Genomic DNA, 21,083 nt, shown 5'->3' on the forward strand with positions numbered 1-21,083 from the left:
AACGAGGCTACGGGTTGGGTTGACGTGTGTTCTGCATCAGTTTCCATCTCAGGGGATCACAGACGCAGATTCCGTCCCCCCACTTCCCAAAGGCAAGGCTGGCCATGAGCTTTGGTGGCACTCGGGTGCTGGAGTCCTCAGGGCCCAAGCTAGCTTTCTGAGCCTTGGCATGAGCCCACAGGAAGTCAAGAACATAGGGATTAAGGTGCGAGTCCCCAAGGACAGTGTGAGCCAGGAACGGGTCCCAGGGGGGCATGCCTGAGCCAAATCTGCAGACGGGTTGATCAAAGGCAGAATCAATTGTCCAAGTTGGGGGCATCTCCAACTTGCTGTTGGGAGTGCAGGTCCTATCATTTTCAGCCAGCATGGTCAATGGCCATCCCGAATAAGAATGATGGGAATTGCAGTCCAGGACATCTGGAGGGTATCAGGTTGGGGAAGGCTAAATTGAAAAGCCTGTCCAAAGGGGTGGGGGGGAACTAGCAGACTGGGGTGGGGGAGAAAGTAGATAGGCAGAGCCACCCAGACCTAGCAAGAAACAGTGGAGATCGGCATGGCTTGGGGAAGGAGCGGGAAGCCGTGCTGAAACCAGACAGGATATTGTCTTGTTCTTCCTCCACTTGGCGACAATGAAGAGCTTCCCTGAACACATCTAGAGACAATATGGGGCGGGGGGATGCGAGGTCCTAGGGCATCATCAGATTTCTCCCACACTAGAGGCCTTCAAGAGGCAGCTGGACAACCATCTGTCAGGGATGATTTAGGGTGGATTCCTGCATTGATTAGATGGCCTTATAGGCCCTTTCCAACTCTACTATTCTATGATTCTATTTCCAATCTCCTGGCTTGCTGAATGCCAGCCAAAGGATCCCCTTCGTGACCTCTGAACTAACTGTTTTGGAAAGGGGCGGCTGACCACCGGTCCCCGTTTTACATCCCCGATGAGACAAACTGCATCTCCGTGTTGACGTGGGCCCGGGCGGTGACGTCAGAGCTGCCCACCCTGTGCTTGAAGGCAAACGGGAAGACGGTCCGGAAAGCCTTCTGGAAATTGGCCCCCATGAAGGCGTAGACGATGGGGTTGACCGAGGAGTTGGCATAGGACATGCAGTGGGCCCAGATCTTCACCTTGTAGGTGTAGTAGTTACGCTGGAAGCCGGAGCTGAAGGCCTGGAGGAGGATGAGCAGCTGCATGGGGCCCCAGCAGATGGCGAAGAGGGCCACAATGATGGCCACCATCCGGGAGATTTTGGCCCGCAGGGCTTCTGAGCGCTCCGCCAGCAGCTGCACCTGCACAGGGAAGGAGAGGGAGAGCGGGGGGGGGGGGTTACTTTTATGCCACCAACTGCCCCAAAGGACCAGGTAGCGACACTCCCAGGGTCTTTTGGGCAGGGCCTCCTTAAAACATTCTCGGGTTCCTTCAACTGCCCTTTCTCATCGGGGTCTTGCTCCCTCCCCAGACGTTGCATTTCTGAGTGACAGTGGATGCACACTTGATCCTAGTGTGCATGCTCATAAATGCATGCGCATGAACACTAAGGCATGATGCAGTGTGCAGCTACAGGGGTTTCTCTCTCTCTCTCTTCACACAGAGTCTCCAGAACATAATTTTCTAAATGGAAATGGTGAATGTATCTTGATTCCTTTAAGTGTGCATGCTAGCCAATTCCCATGCATGAACACTGAGGCCCCCTGGGCTTGTCTATATGGCTTCTTTACCTTGATGTAAAATGCACAGATTCCCATTTTAGGACACTTGACACAGCCACCCATTCACCGCAGCGCCGGGTTTTTAACGCGATAACGCGCATATTCGCACTCGCGATTTAGCACAACTTTTGCGTCAACATCTGAGTTTGCACTGCATTAGAGTTATGTGTCCTTGGGGGAGTTAAATTGCATTTTGACATGTGGGAGGAGCTTTGAGGGCAGGACAAAGTGATTGGCCGAATTCCCGCCTTCCCACCTATCACGTCCTCTGGCTGCCTCTTTCCTTCCTGCTGTTTTCATGTTGAATTAAGATGGAGCTTTTCAAATGAAAACAAAGAGGGGGGAATGGGCAGCGAGAAAAAGGAGACGTGTTCAGTCCCCAGTTTGCATCCTCCTCTGCTGCCTCGTTCCTTTCCCCACTCGCTTTTCGTCTTCTATGAATCATAGAATCATAGAATAGCAGAGTTGGAAGGGGCCTACAAGGCCATCGAGCCCAACCCCCTGCTCAATGCAGGAATCCACCCTAAAGCATCCCTGACAGATGGCTGTCCAGCTGCCTCTTGAAGGCCTCTAGTGTGGGAGAGGCCACAACCTCCCCAGGTAACTGGTTCCATTGTCGTACTGCTCTAACAGACAGGAAGTTTTTCCTGATGTCCAGCCAGAATCTGGCTTCCTGTCACTTCAGTCCGTTATTCCGTGTCCTGCACTCTGGGAGGATCGAGAAGAGATCCTGGCCCTCCTTTGTGTGACAACCTTTGAAGTATTTGAAGAGTGCTATCATGTCTCCCCCCAATCTTCTCTTCTCCAGGCTAAACATGCCCAGTTCTTTTATCTGTGGAGCAACACAGATAAATTTTATAGCTTGCCTCGTCTATAATCCATAGTCTAGTATGTGCGAATGTGCGTATGTGCGCATATGCGCATTAATAACTGCACACACACACACAAAAGGAAGTAAATCACTATTGGTGCGGCAGTGTGACGCTCTTTACCTAGATTCGAATCAACGAAAATTCCGGTTTATATTTAACGAGGAGCAATCCTGTTGTCGTACAGACGGGTGCCCAGTCTCTGGTTTAATCTTTTTATTATTTATTATAATTATTTTATTCTCCCAGCATTTTAACAGTCTATAAATAAATTTTAACTTGGTGTTTTAAATTTGTAATTTTGCACTGCTGCTGTTTTATCTGGTTGAGCTTTTATATTGTATTCTATATTATGGTTTTATACTGTTTTTATACTTTGAATGGTTTTAATTTTTGTGAACCGCCCAGAGAGCTCCGGCTATTGTGCGGTATAGAAATGTAATAAATAAATAAATAAATATTATTTCCAAACACCGATGAATAAAAGACACTACAAAGCAAAAAACAAAGCAAAAACAAACAGAAACAACAAAAATAAAATGTTCTTCCAATATTCTCCCCAGCAAAAATATGTAACAATGTTATTATTTTTTTCTTACTTTATCACTGTCAAATCCAAATCTCTAATTTCTCACTTAACATTTCCTACATTATTGGTTGAATCCACAGACGTACAAATCATCTTTTTCTCGCTCCTTCATAAAATGTTCCCATTCAGTGGACACATTCAGTTATAAATCTTACTGTCGATTTTTCTCTCATAATTGCCGTGAGTTTCGCCATCTCCTCGAGCTTCAGTAGCCATTCCTCTGTTATGGACACTATTTTGCCCTTCCAACTCTGTGCATAAAGTAATCTTGCCGCTGTCGTCATATACAGGAATATAGTCCCATGGTTTTTTTTCATCTGCTCATCCACAAATCCCAAAAGAAAGTATTCCGGTTTCAGTTGGATATTAATTTTTAGGATTTTTTGGATTACAGAGTGAATTTGTATCCAGAAAGTGTTTGCTTTTTTGCAGGTCCACCATGCATGGTAGAATGTTCCCTCCTGCTCTTCACATTTCCAGCACAATCCTGATGCCCTTTTATACATTTTAGCCAATTTCGCTGGTGGCATTTGCCACCTATACATCATTTTGTAAAAAAAATTCTTTAAGGTTAGTACTTAACGTAAATTTTAGCCCTCTTGTCCACATATTTTCCAATTGTGCCATTGCTATACTATATCCCATATTCTGGCCTCGGGGGCCCAGTCTCTAGGATATGCCTGTATGTTTCCGAGCCCAATTCAAGGTGCTGGTTTTGACCCAGAAAGCCTTACACGGCTTGGGACCACAATACCTGACAGAACGCCTCTCCCGACGGCTGTGGTAATGAGGGACAGGGCCTTTTCGGTGGTGGCCCCCAGACTGTGGAACGATCTCCCTGATGAGGCTCACCTGGCTGCTATCTTTCCGGCACCAGGTTAAAACTTTCCTCTTTGAAATAAATAAATATATAAATAAATAAGCACAGAGTCGAAGGACATGTACCCTCCTCATGGAGCTAATCTGCAGCTTTTTGTTTTTAATTCTGCTGCTACTGTATTCATCCAGCATTCATCAGCCTTCTGTGTTTAGTAATTTAATAATTGTCTGGCAACAGCTGCTAATAGTGCTGGTTTATTTCCTCATAAGCCTCTTTGGATATGTTTTTGTTTTTAAATGGAAAAAACGCAGACAAATGCTTTAAATTATACGTAAATAAATGGAGCCTTCATGGGAGATTACTGTGATCAGGGAATTGATGCAGGAAGCAGGGAATAGACCAGCATTTTACCCTATAGTGGTGCTAATAGCAGCTTGGAATTGGGGTGGGATTTTGTTCAGACAAATGCCACAGGAGTAAAGAATTAAACACTCCCCCTCCCAAATCAAACCCCTCCTCAACTCAATGGCTGCTTTGAAGTAAAACAAAACAAAACCCTTGATCACAGACGTTCCACATTGCATCTATTTTGTGCGAGAGTGTCAGAGGCATGACACACATCAGGGTTAGAATCATAGAATAGTAGAGTTGGAAGGGGTCTCTTAAGGCCATTGAGTCCAGCCTCCTGCTCAATGCAGGAATCCACCCTCAAGCATCCCTGACAGATGGTTGTCCAGCTGCCTCTTGAAGGCCTCCAGTGTGGAAGAGCCCATGACCTCCCTAAGTAACTGGTTCCATTGTCATACTGCTCTAACAGTCAGGACGTTTTTCCTGATGTCCAGACGGAATCTGGCTTCCTGTAACTTCAGCCCGTTATTCCATGTCCTGCACTCTGGGAGGATCGAGAAGAGATCCTGGCCCTCCTCTGTGTGACAACCTTTTAAGTATTTGAAGAGTGCTATCATGTCTCCCCTCAATCTTCTCTTTTCCAGGCTAAACATGCCCAGTTGATTCAGTCTCTCTTCATAGGGCTTTGTTTCCAGACCCCTGATCATCCTGGTTGCCCTCCTCTGCACACGCTCCAGCTTGTCTGCGTCCTTCTTGAATTGTGGAGCCCAGAACTGGACGCAATACTCTAGATGAGGCCTAACCAGGGCTGAATAGAGAGGAACCAGGACCTCACGTGATTTGGAAGCTATACTTCTATTAATGCAGCCCGAAATAGCATTTGCCTTTTTTGCAGCCATATCGCACTGCTGGCTCATATTCAGCTTGTGATCTACAACAATTCCAAGATCCTTCTCGTTTGTAGTATTGCTATGCCAAGTATCCCCCATCTTGTAACTGTGCATTTGGTTTCTATTTCCTAGGTGTAGAACTTGGTATTTATCCCTATTAAATTTCATTCTGTTGTTTAACCTCAGGCCCGTGGCCAAATACAGTCCACCGACCACTAATCGTTTGGTGGTTTCCTTGTTTTTTAGTGGTTTGTTCCCCATTTCAAGAGGCTGAGACACCTCCCCTAAGGCTCCGTCACTTGAAGCTATAATGTCTGCCCCTGCCTCTTTTGCCTTTGGCTTGAACCATCTCTGAAACATGCCCTCCTGAGAGCTGCTCCAAAGTGGAATGCAGCCCTTGGCGGAAAGAGGTCTCCCCCTGCCCATGCTGTACCTCATAGTGGTTGTCGGCCGGCTCCACTGTGGGGCGCCCCATCTGGTACAGCATGGCTGTGTAGCACAGCAGGATGGTCAGCAGTGGCAGGAGGTAGACCACGAAGAAGTTGCACAGGATGAAGGCCCTCTCGTGGTAGATGGAGGGAAAGGACTCGCTGCAGTACGTCTGTGGGCCAAACCAGTAGCCTTCCGTCAGCTGGTTGTAAACCAAGACTGGAGTGGAGACAACGAAGGAACCTGCATGGTGAGAGGAGCAAGAGTAGAGGTGGTGCATCTTGAACTCATAGAGTAGTTGGAAGGGGCCTACAAGGCCATCGAGTCCAACCCCCTGCTCAATGCAGGAATTCACCCTAAAGCATACCCGATAGATGGTTGTCCAGCTGCCTCTTGAAGGTCTCTAGTGTGGGAGAGCCCACAACCTCCCTAGGTCACTGGTTCCATTGTTGTACTGCACTAACAGTCAGGAAGTTTTTCCTGATGTCCAGCCGGAATCTGGCTTCCTGTCACTTGAGCCCGTTATTCTGTATCCTGCACTCTGGGAGGATTGAGAAGAGATCCTGGCCCTCCTCTGTGTGACAACCTTTTAAGTATTTGAGGAGTGCTATCATGTCTCCCCTCCATCTTCTCTTCTCCAGGCTAAACATGCCCAGTTCTTACAGTATCCTCATAGGGCTTTGTATCCAAACTACCATGAGTGGAGTGCACAATAAAAGCTTTACCCTATTTCTTCGATTCTAAGACGCACTTTTTTCCCCATATAAACATCTCTAAAAATGGGGTCCGTCTTAGAATCGCGGGTGTGTCTTAGGGTTTTTTTTTCCTGTTGGTGGTACTGAAATTAGTGTGTGTCTTACAATCAATGGCGTCTTACAATCAAAGAAATACGGTATATGGAAAAGCTCAACGTCTTATAGGGGCGGGGTTACATTTATCAAGCACTAGATGGCGTTGTGGTATAGCGGAATTACGCAATTACATGGGGCTTTCTAAGGCACTTCCTAAATAATAGCAGAACTTGCAAAGGAGCAGGAGAGGCTGTGCAGGATCGCAGTGTTGACTGAAAGACCCACAAACTACTGTAAGTGAGCAGTAAAAAGTGCACAATGAACGCCTCGTGGAGAAAGGCTCTTAAGACTGTGGGGACCATTCCTCCCCCATGACGGCTGTAGTAAGGGCAATGAGAGGCATAGCTGGGCCAATTCCACATTTTTGGCTGAGAAAAAGGGAAAGGAACCTCTCGTGCAAAGCACTTGAGTCATTGCTGACTCCTAGAGGGACGCCTGCTTTCGCTGACGTTTTCTTGGCAGGCCTTATAGTGGGGTGGTTTGCCGTTGCCTTCCCTGGCCGTTATTACCTTTCCCCCAGCTAGCTGGGTACTCATTTTACCAATCTCGGGAGGATGGAAGGCTGAGTCGACCTGAGCCGGCTGCCTGAGAACCAGCTTCCGCTGGGATCGAACTCAGGCCGTGGGGAGAGTTTCGGCTGCAGTAACTGCCGCTTACCACTCTGCGCCACATGAGGCTGAAAACCAGGAAGAAAATGCCTTAGATAAATAAATAAATAAATAAATGGAAAGGAAAGGAAAGGAAAGGAAAGGAAAGGGTGCAAGTGAACATAAGAAGCTGAAAACTGTGGCAAACTGCTCGTGCTCCAAGTTTGGAATTAATTTTTCAAATGCCCCTGTTTAAACCGGCATTAAGGAGGCGTGAGAATTTGGTACGAGGAAGGAGTAGAATTGCGACGGGGTGTGCGTGAGCTTTCATTCCTAGTCCAGTGCCCCATCAGCATCACAGCAGGGAAAGAATGGGGGCTTGTCTATACGGCTTGTTTACCCTGACCTAAATGCGCAGATTCGCATTTCAGGACACATGATGCAGCTGTCTATTCGCCGTAGCGCCGGGTTTTTAACGTGATGATGCGCATCTTCGTACTAAAATGAGCATTAGACTGGCTTCTGCCACTGACAATAAAATGTTTTGAAAAACAAGAAGGAAGGCTGGTGCAGTGAGCAGGATCCGCCCCAGTGGTCCACCCCAGGCCAGACCTGTTTGTTGCATCTCTTGCTGCTTCTAGGTGGTCATTGGGGGCTGCCGGGCCCTAGACTTCAGCCCCGAGGTCCTGCCTTTATGCACTACTGAAGGAAATCAGGAATTGGAGGCCACAAGGCCTCGACTCACCGACCCAGATGCTGATGCTGACGACGGCAGCAACGCGGGGGGTGCGCTGCCGCAGGGATCGGAGCGGGAACACCGTCACGTACCACCGGTCCACGCTCATGGCTGTCAGGGTGATGCACGTGGCTTGCACAGAGACCTGTGATGCCAGACAATGGGATTTGTTAGGAACACGAGGCTGACGCCCAAGTGGACCTGGGTGACCTTGAGTTCACTGCTCAAAAGGACTAGGGTGAGCATATTTGGGAAACCAAAAAAGAGGACACCTAGTGTGTGTGGGGGGGAAGCAGCTTTCTGAGTCCTGCAGAAAGTACGTTATTCCCCCGCCACCTTAAAGAACCCGATTGGAGTGGAGGAGGGGAAAGGATTTCATTCTGCACCACCACCATCCACTCCAATTGGGGCCTTTTCTATAATGTCCACGAATGGCCCACTTTCCCCTTTAAGACCTCAATTGGAGCTCGGGGTGGGGGAATGATGTGCCTCAAGAAAGCATGTCATTCCCTCCTGCCATGCTAATGGCAGCCTTAAAGGGGAAGGTGTGTCATTCCACGACATTATTGAAAATGATAGAAAATCCCCCCTGACACCATGGAAAGAACAAAAACCAGGACAAATCCGGGGAAATCCTGACAGTTGGTCACCCTAAAAAGGACGGTCTCCACTCTGCATGAGTAGCTGTTCTAGCCTTGTTTCTTCACATATTACATAAGAAGCAGGCCTTAGACCACCTCAGAGGTCAATGGTCTGTCTAGGCTAGGCATTGCTAATGTTTTTGGGCCCACGGGCACCTTTGGGTGCTCGAGAAAGTGTTGCAAGTACCTTCACAAAATGGCTGCTATGGGATGGGAGTCACAAAATGGCGGCCATGGGCAATCACAAAAGACCCATTTCTTATAATGGTGGCTGGTGAGGCTTGAAGAAAAACACATTCCTTTAAACCCGTCATTTTCTGCTCCAACAAAAGACTCATTTCCCACTAAGACAAGCCAATTTCCCCCAAATCACTCCTAAATAAGTTCTTCTAAAACTAATTCCCCCAAACCTATTCCTCCAAAATAGGTAGGTTGCCTTCAAATCATTCCAACCCTCTTAAAAAACACAACCTGGCCCCACACTCCATGCCAAAAATGTATATATATTATATATACTATCATATTACAGCTTGGCACTCTTACTGCCAATTACTAAGCCCCAAGAGAGGCAGGCAGTTCAACCTTTTAGAAAGAGAGGGGGAACTGCAGAAATGTGGAGAAGCCACTGAATTATCTGTGGCTGGGAGAAAGGAGGTGGGGCCAGGGGAAAAAATGCAAATGCTATTTTGGGCTGCATTAAGAAGGATAGCTTCCAAATTGCGTGAGGTACTGGTTCCCCTCTATTCGGCCCTGGTTAGGCCTCATCTAGAGTATTGCATCCAGTTCTGGGCTCCACAATTCAAGAAGGATGCAGACAAGCTGGAGCGTATTCAGAGGAGGGCAACCAGGATGATCAGGGGTCTGGAAACAAAGCCCTATGAAGAGAGACTGAAAGAACTGGGCATGTTTAGCCTGGAGAAGAGAAGATGGAGGGGAGACATGATAGCACTCTTCAAATACTTAAAAGGTTGTCACACAGAGGAGGGCCAGGATCTCTTCTCGATCCTCCCAGAGTGCAGGACACAGAATAAGGGGCTCAAGTTAAAGGAAGCCAGATTCCAGCTGGACATCAGGAAAAACTTCCTGACTGTTAGAGCAGTACGACAATGGAACCAGTGACCTAGGGAGGTTGTGGGCTCTCCCACACTAGAGGCCTTCAAGAGGCAGCTGGACAAGCATCTGTCAGGGATGCTTTAGGGTGGATTCCTGCATTGAGCAGGGGGTTGGACTCGATGGCCTTGTAGGCCCCTTCCAACTCTGCTATTCTATGATTCTATGAAAGGGGGCAGGGCTTTCTGGGGCACTCCAGTGGGGTGGATTTGGCCCCCAGGCCTGAGGTTCCCCATCAGTATGGTGAACTGTGGTTTCACATTTTGAGGGTGTGGGGGACAGCAATGAACCAGATAGATTTTTACCGAAAGGTTTCTCCATTTCCACTGGAAAGTGGCATGCAAGCACACTCCCAGAATCAGATGCAAAGGGCCTGTCTTGATGAGGGGTTTGCCCCGGGATGGCAGCAGGTCATAGAATAGTAGAATTGTTTAAAGCATCCCCTTAAAGCATCCCCGACTGATGGCTGTACAGCTGCCTCTAGTGTGGTAGAGCCCACAACCTCCCTTGGTAACTGGTTCCATTGTCATACTGCTCTAACATTCAGGAAGTTTTTCCTGATGTCCAGCCGGAATCTGGCTTCCTGTCACTTGAGCCCGTTATTCCGTATCCTGCATTCTGGGATGATCGAGAAGAGATCCCAGCCCTCCTCTGTGTGACAACCTTTCAAGTATCTGAAGAGTGTCGTCATGTCTCCCCTCAATCTTCTCTTTTCCAGGCTAAACATGCCCAGTTCTTTCAGTCTCTCCTCATAGGGCTTTGTTTCCAGACCCCTGATCATCCTGGTTGCCCTCCTCTGAATACGCTCCAGCTTGTCTGCGTCCTTCTTGAATTGTGGAGCCCAGAACTGGACGCAATACTCTAGATGAGGCGTAACCAGGGCCGAATAGAGAGGAACCAGTACCTCACGTGATTTGGAAGCTATACTTCTATTAATGCAGCCCAAAATAGCATTTGCCTTTCTTGCAGCCATATCGCACTGTTGGCTCATATTCAGCTTGTGATCTACAACTATTCCAAGATCCTTCTCATTTGTAGTATTGCTGAGCCAAGTATCCCCCATCTTATAACTCTGCATTTGGTTTCTATTTCCTAGGTGTAGAACTTGGCATTTATCCCTATTAAATTCCATCTATATGACACAGCCGCCCTTGCAAACCCATCTGGGGCAAACCCCAGAAACTCCGCTCCAAAAAAGTCGGGCACTTACCCTGACTTTTTTTTGGCAGCGGAGGCGTGTCATAGTTGGTCGCCATTGGCTGGAGCAGGGCTGGTTCAGGTGCTGCATTTTCCCTCTTCCTCCCCCTCTGGCTGCCCCGTTCCTTCCTTTCCCCTTTTAAAATAGTTTTTATCTATAAATGCAATCCTTCGCATCTACAGACAATAAGTAAAGCAATAAATAAGGGGCGAAGGAAGACCCTCCCTCTTGCTGCCCCGTTCCCCTCCCACTCCCGTTTTTTAAATTTTATTTCTTATCTATAGATGTATGTGTGTGGCTGGGTAGGAACAGGGCAGTGAGAGGGAGGTCCTAGGGAAGATAGCCAGTTCATGTCCTCCTTGTCATGGCTAACCCTACTGTTTTGGGAGAAGGCGTTTCAGGTAATCAATCAGACTCCGATTCGGAAATAGAGGCGGCGGCGCCAGACACCAGCCAGCCTGTACCAGTGGGGGAGGAAGCTCTCACGGGCGATTCCCCAGCTGGGAGTCAGCCCTCTCCAGAGCTGATCTCCTCAAGGCCAAATCCTACACACTCAGTGGGAAGTGAGCTTTCTTCCGGATGAGCGTCCCTACAAGCTAGCTGATGCTAGGGTCTGCCGGAAGCTCAAACGCACGGAGCGGAAGGAAGGTGTGAGAAAGTCAGTTTGATTACACCAGAACCTGCTTCCACACCAGGCTCTCTGAAGTTACGGGCATTTGGAAGGGGCTTCTTGTTCTCCGTGGTCGGACAATTGTCTTGCTTAGTTTGCATAGTTTTGCCTAGGGGGAAGTTTCCAAGAGATTAGACTCTCTTCAAGCAGAAGAGATGTTTGCTGAGGTTTCTGAGAAACACGACACCCCTGTCTTCCTCCCCCTCTCGCTGCCCCGATCCTCCCCCCTCCCCGGCGCTTGGTGGCCACTCCGCGCTCACCTGGTGCAGATGCCAGGAAGGAGCGTGAGGGCGGGAATCCGAGGCCTCCCATGCGCTGCTGTCAAGACGGGGCCAAACTCACCTGCTGGATGTAGTTGACGAATTTGCACATGAATTCCCCAAATATCCAGCCCGGAAGCGGGTAAAGCATGGCGGTGAAAGGGACGCAACACACCAGGAAGATGATGTCCGTCGAGGCCAAGTTGGCTGTCAGACAAAGAGAAGAGTCCAGTCCTGGATTTGCTTTCATTCACTTGGTACTTCCCTCTCACCCTATCAAATTAGTTTAGATGACTGTGTGTTTGAAATAATGCAGGGATCATGTGTTTAAAAGGACAGGCCTGGCATCAAGGGTCAGCGTGGCTGGGCAGCCACTGATGGCCCACGCCGCAGCAGATGCCACGGCCACGAGACCCAGGAGTTGCTCCTCTTCTTCCACCAACCTGCTCAGTGACAACCATGGTGGTGAGAAGGAGGAGCATTTTTCTCCCTCTCTCAAAATACTAGAACCCAAGGGGGTCATCCCGTGAAGCTGATGGGTGGGAGATCCAGGACAAATAAAAGGAAGGACCTCTTCACACAGCGCAGAGTTAAATGATGGAACTCACGACCACAAGATGTAGTGATGGCCACCAATCTGGATGGCTTTAAAAGGGGGTTGGATCAATTCCTGGAGGCAAAGGCTATCCATGGCTACTAGCCCTGAGGGTTGTGTGCTATCTCCAGTACTCGAGGCAGTAAGCCTGTGTGCCCCAGTTGCTGGGGAACATGGGTGGGAGGGTGCTGTTGCACTATGTCCTGCTCGTTCATCCCTGGTCGATGGCTGGTTGGCCACTGTGTGAACAGAGTGCTGGACTAGATGGACCCTTGGTCTGATCCAGCATCAGGGCACTTCTGATGAGCAGGAGACACCACAGCCTGCTTGCTCCCTGGTTCTCTGCCTGCCAAGCAAGAACGTGGGAGCCATGATGAGGAAGAGGAGGAGGATCAAGAGCATCCAGTAACAATGGTGGTGAGAAGAAGGACTCACTGAAGGAGGGGTCCATGGTGGGTGTCTAATCCATGCGCCCTACAAGCCTGGAGCCAGTTGTAAAACAAGATAGGGACGCAATCCAAAATGTGGACATTTGGGGGCTGGGCCAAATTTTTGCAAGTGAACAGGGTTTAAATGCAAAAGGAGGTTGCAAAGCCCCAATATGCTCACCAGTAACCTCCCCCAAAGCCTCATTATTTTTTGGGGGGGGGGCACTCTGGTTCACTGTACCCTTCTTGTGGTTTTTCTACAACATGCAAAGTAAATATCCAGTTGATAGTCTAAAGCTGCGTTCCCCAACCTGGCTCCCACCAGATGGCCTGGATTACAAACCCCACCATCCCCAGCTAGCATGGGAAAGGTTGGTCCAAACATTAATTAATTGCACATTACACAGTCATTTCACATTTATTTATAATGCTCGATCTCAGAAACTGAATTCTTTTCCCTGTGCTGCCCTCTCCTGTTCATACTTCATAGAATCATAGAATAGTAGAGTTGGAAGGGTCCTATAAGGCCATCAAGTCCAACCCCCTGCTCAATGCAGGAATTTTACACAGAAAACCAGGCATTAGCCCAACATACTTGATAGAAGTCCAGCAATTCTGAAGTGTGCAAGACTTCAACGCATTTGCATTAAAAACATTTTTTTCTTTCAAGCCCAGGTTGTTTTTAAAGGGATTCTTAATATAGCTGAATTTTAATAAAATAAAATATATCCAATTTATTTATATATAAAAAAACCCACCTAATTTTTATCCATCCTGCTGTCAGATATTATTTCAGGCCAAATTTTGTGAACCGCCCAGAGAGCTTCGGCTATTGGGCGGTATAAAAATGTAATAAATAAATAAATAAATAAATAATTCCACCAGATCTTGATGGGACAATAGACAACCACTGGGTGAGTGAATCGGTACAACTACAAGCATAAGGTTTAGCTGATGATACAGGGTGATGCCCCTGTGCTCATTGGCCTCAATTCTTTCACTCCTCCTTTGCCCTCCCCCAATCCAAGGGACGCCCCCGGACTTTGCCCATCTCACCGATGTAGAAGTTGGTCACGGTCCTCATTTGCTTGTGTTTTGTGATGACATAGATCACCAAGGAGTTTCCCACCAGCCCCACGACCATCAACATGGCGAAGAAGAGTGGCACCAGCCAGGCATCCACCAAGTGTGGGGGGGTTTGGGGTTCTGAGCCATTGGCACACAACAGCCCCACAGCGCAGGCTGAACTGTTCAGGAAGAAGAGAGACTCATTGAAATCAGAGATGGAGGACCTCCCTAACATGGTCCTGTTTATTTTCTTAACTGAACCATGTGCACCTCAACTTTGTGCTTAAAGGCTGGTAGTGTCTGCCAGCAATTGGTGTTTTAGCCTAGCCAAGCCTTGAGAGTTCAGAGTACTAACCCAAGGCTGGAGAGAACAGTCCAAGAGCAGATGTCTTCAGGACCTTGGACAGCTCCCAATGAAGGCAGACGTTGCTCCAACAGCATTCAATGCTCAGCTAGCCTCTTGTATCCCTGATCAGGGTCCAATAACCACCACAATCACTCAAAGAAAATTGTAGGGGATTGAAGTGGGCACTATAGTCCCATCGAACGAATTGTCTTCTCCAGCTTTTTGGAGAGCAAACAGTCTTAGTAATTAGTAAAACAAAACATATTCCTTGTCTGAGCTGCCCTTCCTTGATTTGGAGTCCGAAAAGGACTCCTTCTCCTACTCCAAGAGGAATTTAAGGAAGAAGAGTAATTCCTGACATGATAACAATGATGACTCTCAATTTCCCTTAGTTCTATTCTCTGGTGTCCGTCTCATAAAGAGACCAATTCCCACAGCTGTCTTTCCCCAGAAACTTTCTCATTTGCTGCATCGGCCAACTCTAAAACAACCTGCAAAGTGCAGAATCCATGCCTCAGGGAGACGCAGCAACCCAATTTCTCAGATTTGCAGACAAGCAGGTTGCATCCTCCAACGAAGAAGCAAACTCTTGAGTGGTTCCTAAATATCCTTTGAGGATGGAAGTTGGCATTGAGATCCAAAGCGAGCCATGAAAATAAATATTTGTGGTCACTTGCAAGGACGTCTTGTTACTCCAGATGGAATCGGCGATCAGAGCTTCCCATGCAAACGTCTCCAAATCTTTCTCTTATGTGGGCAAAACCAACAGACATCACAGGATCGTTGGGGGCACGGCTCTGGAAGAACCCAGGTGTCCTACGAGTCAAGGACCCTGTCAGATGGCCTTGTGTTCATCTGAATTTCTTTCAAGTCCGAGACCAACAGAGCAGCCCTGCCACTGTCTTTGTCTGCCTCCTGGAGAGAGAGTGAGAGAGACCTTGCTTCTAAGCAACGTTCTTTGGCAGGATATAAAGCAGCTGGCAGACACAGGAGGCGTGACGCTAAAGGAAGAGATGGGGGGTGAAAGAGAAGGAGGACTGTACGGTGGGCATTGTTCTCCAGTCTGCTGCTGTAGAAGCTCAAGGACAGGCGCTTCTTTATTTCACATGTCTATTTGGAAGGTTTTTTGCACTCTGCTTTTCTCAAATGGACTAGAAGTGGCTTAGAATAAGTTGTGCCTGTGTCAAAATGATAATGGATTAACTATGTGCATAGTTAAGTGTTTGGTTCAGGTTGGAACTTGCTGTGACCAATTCTTTTATTTTCAGGAAATGGTAATTAAGTGAGAGGGGGAGCTAGAATAGGGAGTAGAGTCAATGGTGTCATTTGAATGGTTGGTTGCTTTGAATCGGGAGCGAAGAGTCAGTAAGGGTTAAGGAGTTCTTAGGCAGTATCCGCACGTCACTCCCAGAGCGCTTCTATGCGACCCCAGTGCACCCCGAAAACGATAGTCTGACTTCCCTTTAAAAGAAATGAGGAAGAGCCGTCCATGCCGCCGCTGCCGCCGACGAAGAGAGCTCTCCGCCGGCGAGGAGAGCTCGGCAAAAGAAGGCGGGGTAGAGAGCTTCTTCACCCCGCCTTCTTTTGCCGAGCTCTCCTCGTCGGCGGAGAGCTCTCTTCGTCGTCGTCGGCGGCATGGACGGCTCTTCCTCGTTTCTTTTACAGGGAAGTCAGACTATCGTTTTCGGGGTACACTGGGGTCGCATAGAAACACTCTGGGAGCGACGTGCGGATCCCCCAGGGTTAAGGCGTTAGTGAGGATAGGAGCGAGTAGGGTTTAGTAGAGGCTTATTTCAGGATAGTATTAAGAAAGTGAGGTTATAGGACTTGGAGGTGGTTAGTATTTCCTGGGGGAGGGAGGTAGATGTATGTGGATAAAGTAGAATAATCTTAAAGTGTCCTTTAAAACCTTTTTTCTATATTTATTTTTGTTGTTTATTCGTTCAGTCGCTTCCGACTCTTCGTGACTTCATGGACCAGCCCACGCTAGAGCTTTCTGTCGGCTGTCGCCGCCCCTAGCTCCCCCAAGGTCATACTTACAATATTTATATACCGCTCCCCATTGAAAATTTCAGAGCGGTGTACAAGATAAAATGAAAATAAAAACAGAATAAAACAGACCTTAAAAGAACAAACACAGTGACTCATAGCAGGACATTAAGGAAAGGCTTCCTGGAATAATGACGTTTTCAGGCGGTGCCAAAAGGAGTACAAGGTTGGAGCCTGCCTGACCTCCAGAGGCAGGGAGTTCCACAGGAGGGGAGCCACCACGCTGAAGGCTCTTCCCCTGGTGGACTCCAATCGGAGGATGGGTCTATGTGGAACCACCAGGAGCAGGGCCTCGGATGACCTCAGTGATCGGGCGAGAAGGCGCTCTCTCACGTATCCTGGTCCCAAGTTGTTTAGGGCTTTCTATATGAATGAACCTTATTCTTATTTAGTTTAACAACCACATCTGCTCAGTCATATGCGTTACTTCAGGTGGCCAATACACACACATACACACACACAAAGATTTAGGGTTCCCTCATTCTTTTAGAAGACAAAAGTGAACCGCCCAGAGAGCTTCGGCTATTGGGCGGTATAGAAATGAAATAAATAAATAAGATAAAGAATAGGGTGGCAGCAGCGAAGGAGAGGTTTAATAATAGACGTCACAGAGGCTTTAAAATGCAAAGCAGTATATAAATATTCTAAAATCAATCAGTCCATATTATTTTTAAAAAACCAGGGCCGGATCTACACTACTGCTTTAAAGCGCTTTATACCAGTTTTGCCAACTGTGTATGGAGTGTGTCCTGGGCCCCAAACAGTTGTCAAAACTGTTATAAAGCGCGTCAACGCATTTAAAGCAGTAGTGTAGATCCTGCCCAGGTTGGCAAACAGGTTTTGTCGGCGTTTTAACAGAGGAGTGGGGAATTTCAGGCCCAGGGCCCCAATGCAGCCCTCCTTGGTTTCCGTTTCGACCTCCAGAGCTCCCCAGATGGTTCCACACTCTTTCCCACCTTCCCGGATTTTGGGTAGGTGACCCCCCCACCCCCGCAAATCCTAAAAGCAGTTTTAAAGCATGGAATGGCAGTTGGGGGGGGGGGCTGGTGGGAAAGGAAAGTTAATTGTGCGCTTCACAACTAAAGTAATACACCTGGACCTCTAAAGTGACACCCATAAGCCCAGGGCCTAAAACGGGTAGGGAACCTTCTGGAGCCACGGGCACATCTGGCAGTTTGAGAAATTGCCCTGGGCACCACCTCAAAATGGGCACAGTACAGATGAAAGCATCAACCCCTTGCCATCTTCTTTTCTTTGAGCCCCATGTGTGGCCCAGAGACATTTCTGGGAAACAAAGATGGCAGCAGCTAGAAGCTGTCACTTTGCCTTGAAGAGATCCCAGCTATCAGTAAGAAATTTTGTTAATTAGGTTGACCATATGCAGAGGAGGACAGGGCTCCTGTATCTTTAACAGTTGTATTAAAAAGGGAGTCTCAGCAGGTGTCATATTTATATATGGAGAACCTGGTGAAATTCCCTCTTCATCACGACAGTTAAAGCTGCAGGAGTTATACTAGAGTGACCAGATTTAAAAGAGGGCAGGGCACCAGCATCTTTAACTGTTGTGATGAAGAGGGAATTTCACCAGGTGCCCCATATATACAAATGACACCTGCAGAAATTCCCCTTTCTATACAACTGTTAAAGGTACAGGAGCCCTGTCCTCCTTTGCATATGGTCACCCTATGTTAATAGTAATAATGACCCTGTTCAGATGACACGCTAAGCCACAGTTGTTAAGCATTTTGAGCTCAACATTATGGCTTAGCATCTTGTGTGAATCATGACTTAACACATCGTGTAACCCATTCCTAACCATGGTGGCTACATAACCAGGTGTAAACACACAATTCCTGAGCATTGCTTAGCATGTTGTCTGAACAGGCCCAATAGTAATAAGTAGAAGGGCTGTCTTGCTCCAGCTAGTTTCATTTCTCTTCTATGCAAAAGCAAAAGTCAAGGACTGTTTTACCTGGCAAACATATATTTTCCAGAAAGATGTCAGAGAAATAGCCAAGGTCAAAGGCACAGGATATCAGTCAAGAAAAATCAAAGTCCAGAAGCAGCATCACACAGAAATCCAAAGGTCAAGAAGACAGAGCAACAAGTAAAGATCAGGGAAACAAGATACTTGACACAAGGAGCCGAAGAAATGGCACTGTTTTCAGCAAAGCCTATACTGATAATATAGGCTTATATTGCCAAAGCGTCCTCAGCCCCACCCAAGGCTCAGCTGCAGTACATTACAAACCCTGTTCCCTCCTCTTGTGGAGTCCTTCTTTAGTGTTGGTTACTCCTTCTTAAAAGAGCCCTGCTAATTTGTTTCTTAGGGTAACAACACTCTCTGTGATTGCTCAGCCTCTTTCTATCAAGCTCTTGTATTATTCTGGAGGCCTGATCTATTCAGGACCCAGTCAAAGTAGAGTGTTTGAATTGCCAAGATGAAACTTAGACCACTTGTGAAAGAAATGACAATTTATTGATTGAAAATTGATGCTGAGTGACAATGCAAAGAAAGCTCACATATCTCTTCAGCCCACAGAACTGGCAACTCCCAAACTGACAGTAAACAGAGATCATTCCTTTGAACCTCAAGTTCTCGAAGTTGACGTGCACATTCCACCTAGACTGAGGTCAAATTGGATAGGCCTCAACTTCATCATTTATACTCTTTCTGATATTCTAGTATGTGCCCCAGAACATTGCAGGCAGGTAATGAGTTACCTGCCCTATGACTAACAGAACCCAACATTCCAACATGGGGTGGGGGGAGGGGATACTCCTCATTTCTAGGGTGACCATATGGAAAAGAGGACAGGGCTCCTGTATCTTTAACAGTTGCATAGAAAAGGGAATTTCAGCAGGTGTCCTTCGTATATATATGGAGAACCTGGTGAAATTCCCTCTTCATCACTACAGTTAAAGCTGCAGGAGCTATTCTAGAGTGACCAGATACAAAAGAGGGCAGGGCTCCTGCATCTTTAACTGTTGTGATGAAGAGGGAATTTCACCAGGTGCTGCATGCATACAAATGACACCTGCTGAAATTTCCTTTTCTATGCAACTGTTAAAGATACAGGAGCCCTGTCCTAGGGTGACCATATGAAAAGGAGGACAGGGCTCCTGTCTCTTTAACAGTTGTATAGACAAGGGAATTTCAGCAGGTGTCATTTGTATATATGGAGAACCTGGGGAAATTCCCTCTTCATCACAACAGTTAAAGGTGCAAGAGCTACTAGAGTGACCAGATTTAAAAGAGGGCAGGGCACCTGCAGCTTTAACTGGTGTGATGAAGAGGAAATTTCCCCAGGTTCCCCATATCTACAAATGACACCTGCTGAAATTTCCTTTTCAATACAACTGTTAAAGATACAGGAGCCCTGTCCTCCTTTTCACATGGTCACCCTACCCTGTCCTCTTTTCCATATGGTCACCCTACTTGATATCCATCAAGCCACAGAGCTGCCCAATATATCTAGGACCTACTTGAAGAAACAAGGAAACTCCCTTTTAAACAGGCCTTTATACATTTAATAAACAGCATATGGGACAGCGGTGTAAGTTCAACACCAGACCTGACTCCTCACCATTTCTTGCTTATTACACCTCTCCTGTGGGTTGAACCCATGGTTCTCACCCCTGAGGGCCCAGGCTCTCCCAGGTCTCCTGATCGGAATGGGTCAATGGCATCATCTTTGGAGATCTCTGGAGGAGGAGGAGGAGGAGGAGTCCCACAGCAGGGGCATGCCATGGGGTACAGCCCCTCAGCAGGCACCGGGAAAAGTGTCCAAGGGCACATTGGTGCCCATGGGTGCCACATTGCCTATCCCTGGTCAAAAATGACTTAACTACACCACAGATGAAGCCCACCTCCTGAAGCTAGCTATACACGGAATAACGGGCTCAAGTTAAAGGAAGCCAGATTCCGGCTGGACATCAGGAAAAACTTCCTGACTGTTAGAGCAGTGCGACAGTGGAATCAGCTACCTAGGGAGGTTGTGGGCTCTCCCACACTAGAGGCATTCAAGAGGCAGCTGGACAACCATCTGTCAGGGATGCTTTAGGGTGGATTCCTGCATTGAGCAGGGGGTTGGACTCGATGGCCTTGTAGGCCCCTTCCAACTCTGCTATTCTATGATTCTATGATTCTATGATATAGCCAACAGTATACAGAACAGCAGGAGGGCGTTTTGTCCAGAGTGCTTATTGTCTGTGGGTCAATTCAACCGTTGCATTCACTGTGCTTGCTAGCTTATCTAGAAGTTGAAAAATGAACGTGCATCTCTGAACACTTGGGGGGGGGGGGGGTGGTACATGGTAATTATCTGGCAAGTCTCCAATGTATCTTTGAAGCTGTGCGTCTTCCTCCTACCCCTGTCTGAGTTTAAGTAGTAAATGTCAATTTAAACAGCGAGGCAGTTGTTAAAGAAAACATAGCATGCACTGACTCCCTTTTGGTGCTTAAGAATATACAGTCATTGCTTTGAGTGCACAGTGACCCAAAACAGAAGGAGAAATGGCAGGAATCAATGCCTTACATGGAGGACTTTGTGTCAAAAAACAATTTGGCACCTGGTGGGACTTGCTGTCACTTCCCCAAGTGCTTCGGTATTGTAATGTCGATATCAGAGTGTCTCTTTAAGGAAAATTCTCAGTTGCTGTCTGCAGGGAAGGTTTTGTTATGCTTCTGCTAAATCGGTATCTGGCACAATTTGAACGGAAGCAAGGGAATAGTCAAATATAAGTATCTTATTTATATTTATTTATTTATTTATTTATTGCACTTATATAGCGCCCCCATAGCCAGAGCTCTCTGGGCGGTTTACAGCAATTCTAAAATTGAGATAAAAACAAGTATACAAAGTTTAAAATTTTAAAACACAGAACAT

General features: G+C 47.3%; 1 protein-coding gene across 1 annotated transcript; it reads right to left on the reverse strand.

Annotated features, from left to right (window-relative positions):
- Positions 1–930: 930 nt before the first annotated feature.
- On the reverse strand, positions 931–14,034 carry KISS1R (KISS1 receptor). Its single transcript, XM_063147332.1, has 5 exons — positions 13,788–14,034; positions 11,791–11,915; positions 7,839–7,974; positions 5,660–5,898; positions 931–1,290 (listed from the first exon to the last, which is right to left on the reverse strand). The coding sequence occupies exons 1-5, from the start codon at positions 14,032–14,034 to the stop codon at positions 931–933; spliced, it is 1,107 nt and encodes a 368-aa protein (XP_063003402.1).
- Between the last annotated feature and the right edge of the window lie 7,049 nt (positions 14,035–21,083).

This window comes from Elgaria multicarinata, chromosome 23 (genome assembly GCF_023053635.1).
Source record: "Elgaria multicarinata webbii isolate HBS135686 ecotype San Diego chromosome 23, rElgMul1.1.pri, whole genome shotgun sequence".
NCBI lineage: Eukaryota > Metazoa > Chordata > Lepidosauria > Squamata > Anguidae > Elgaria > Elgaria multicarinata.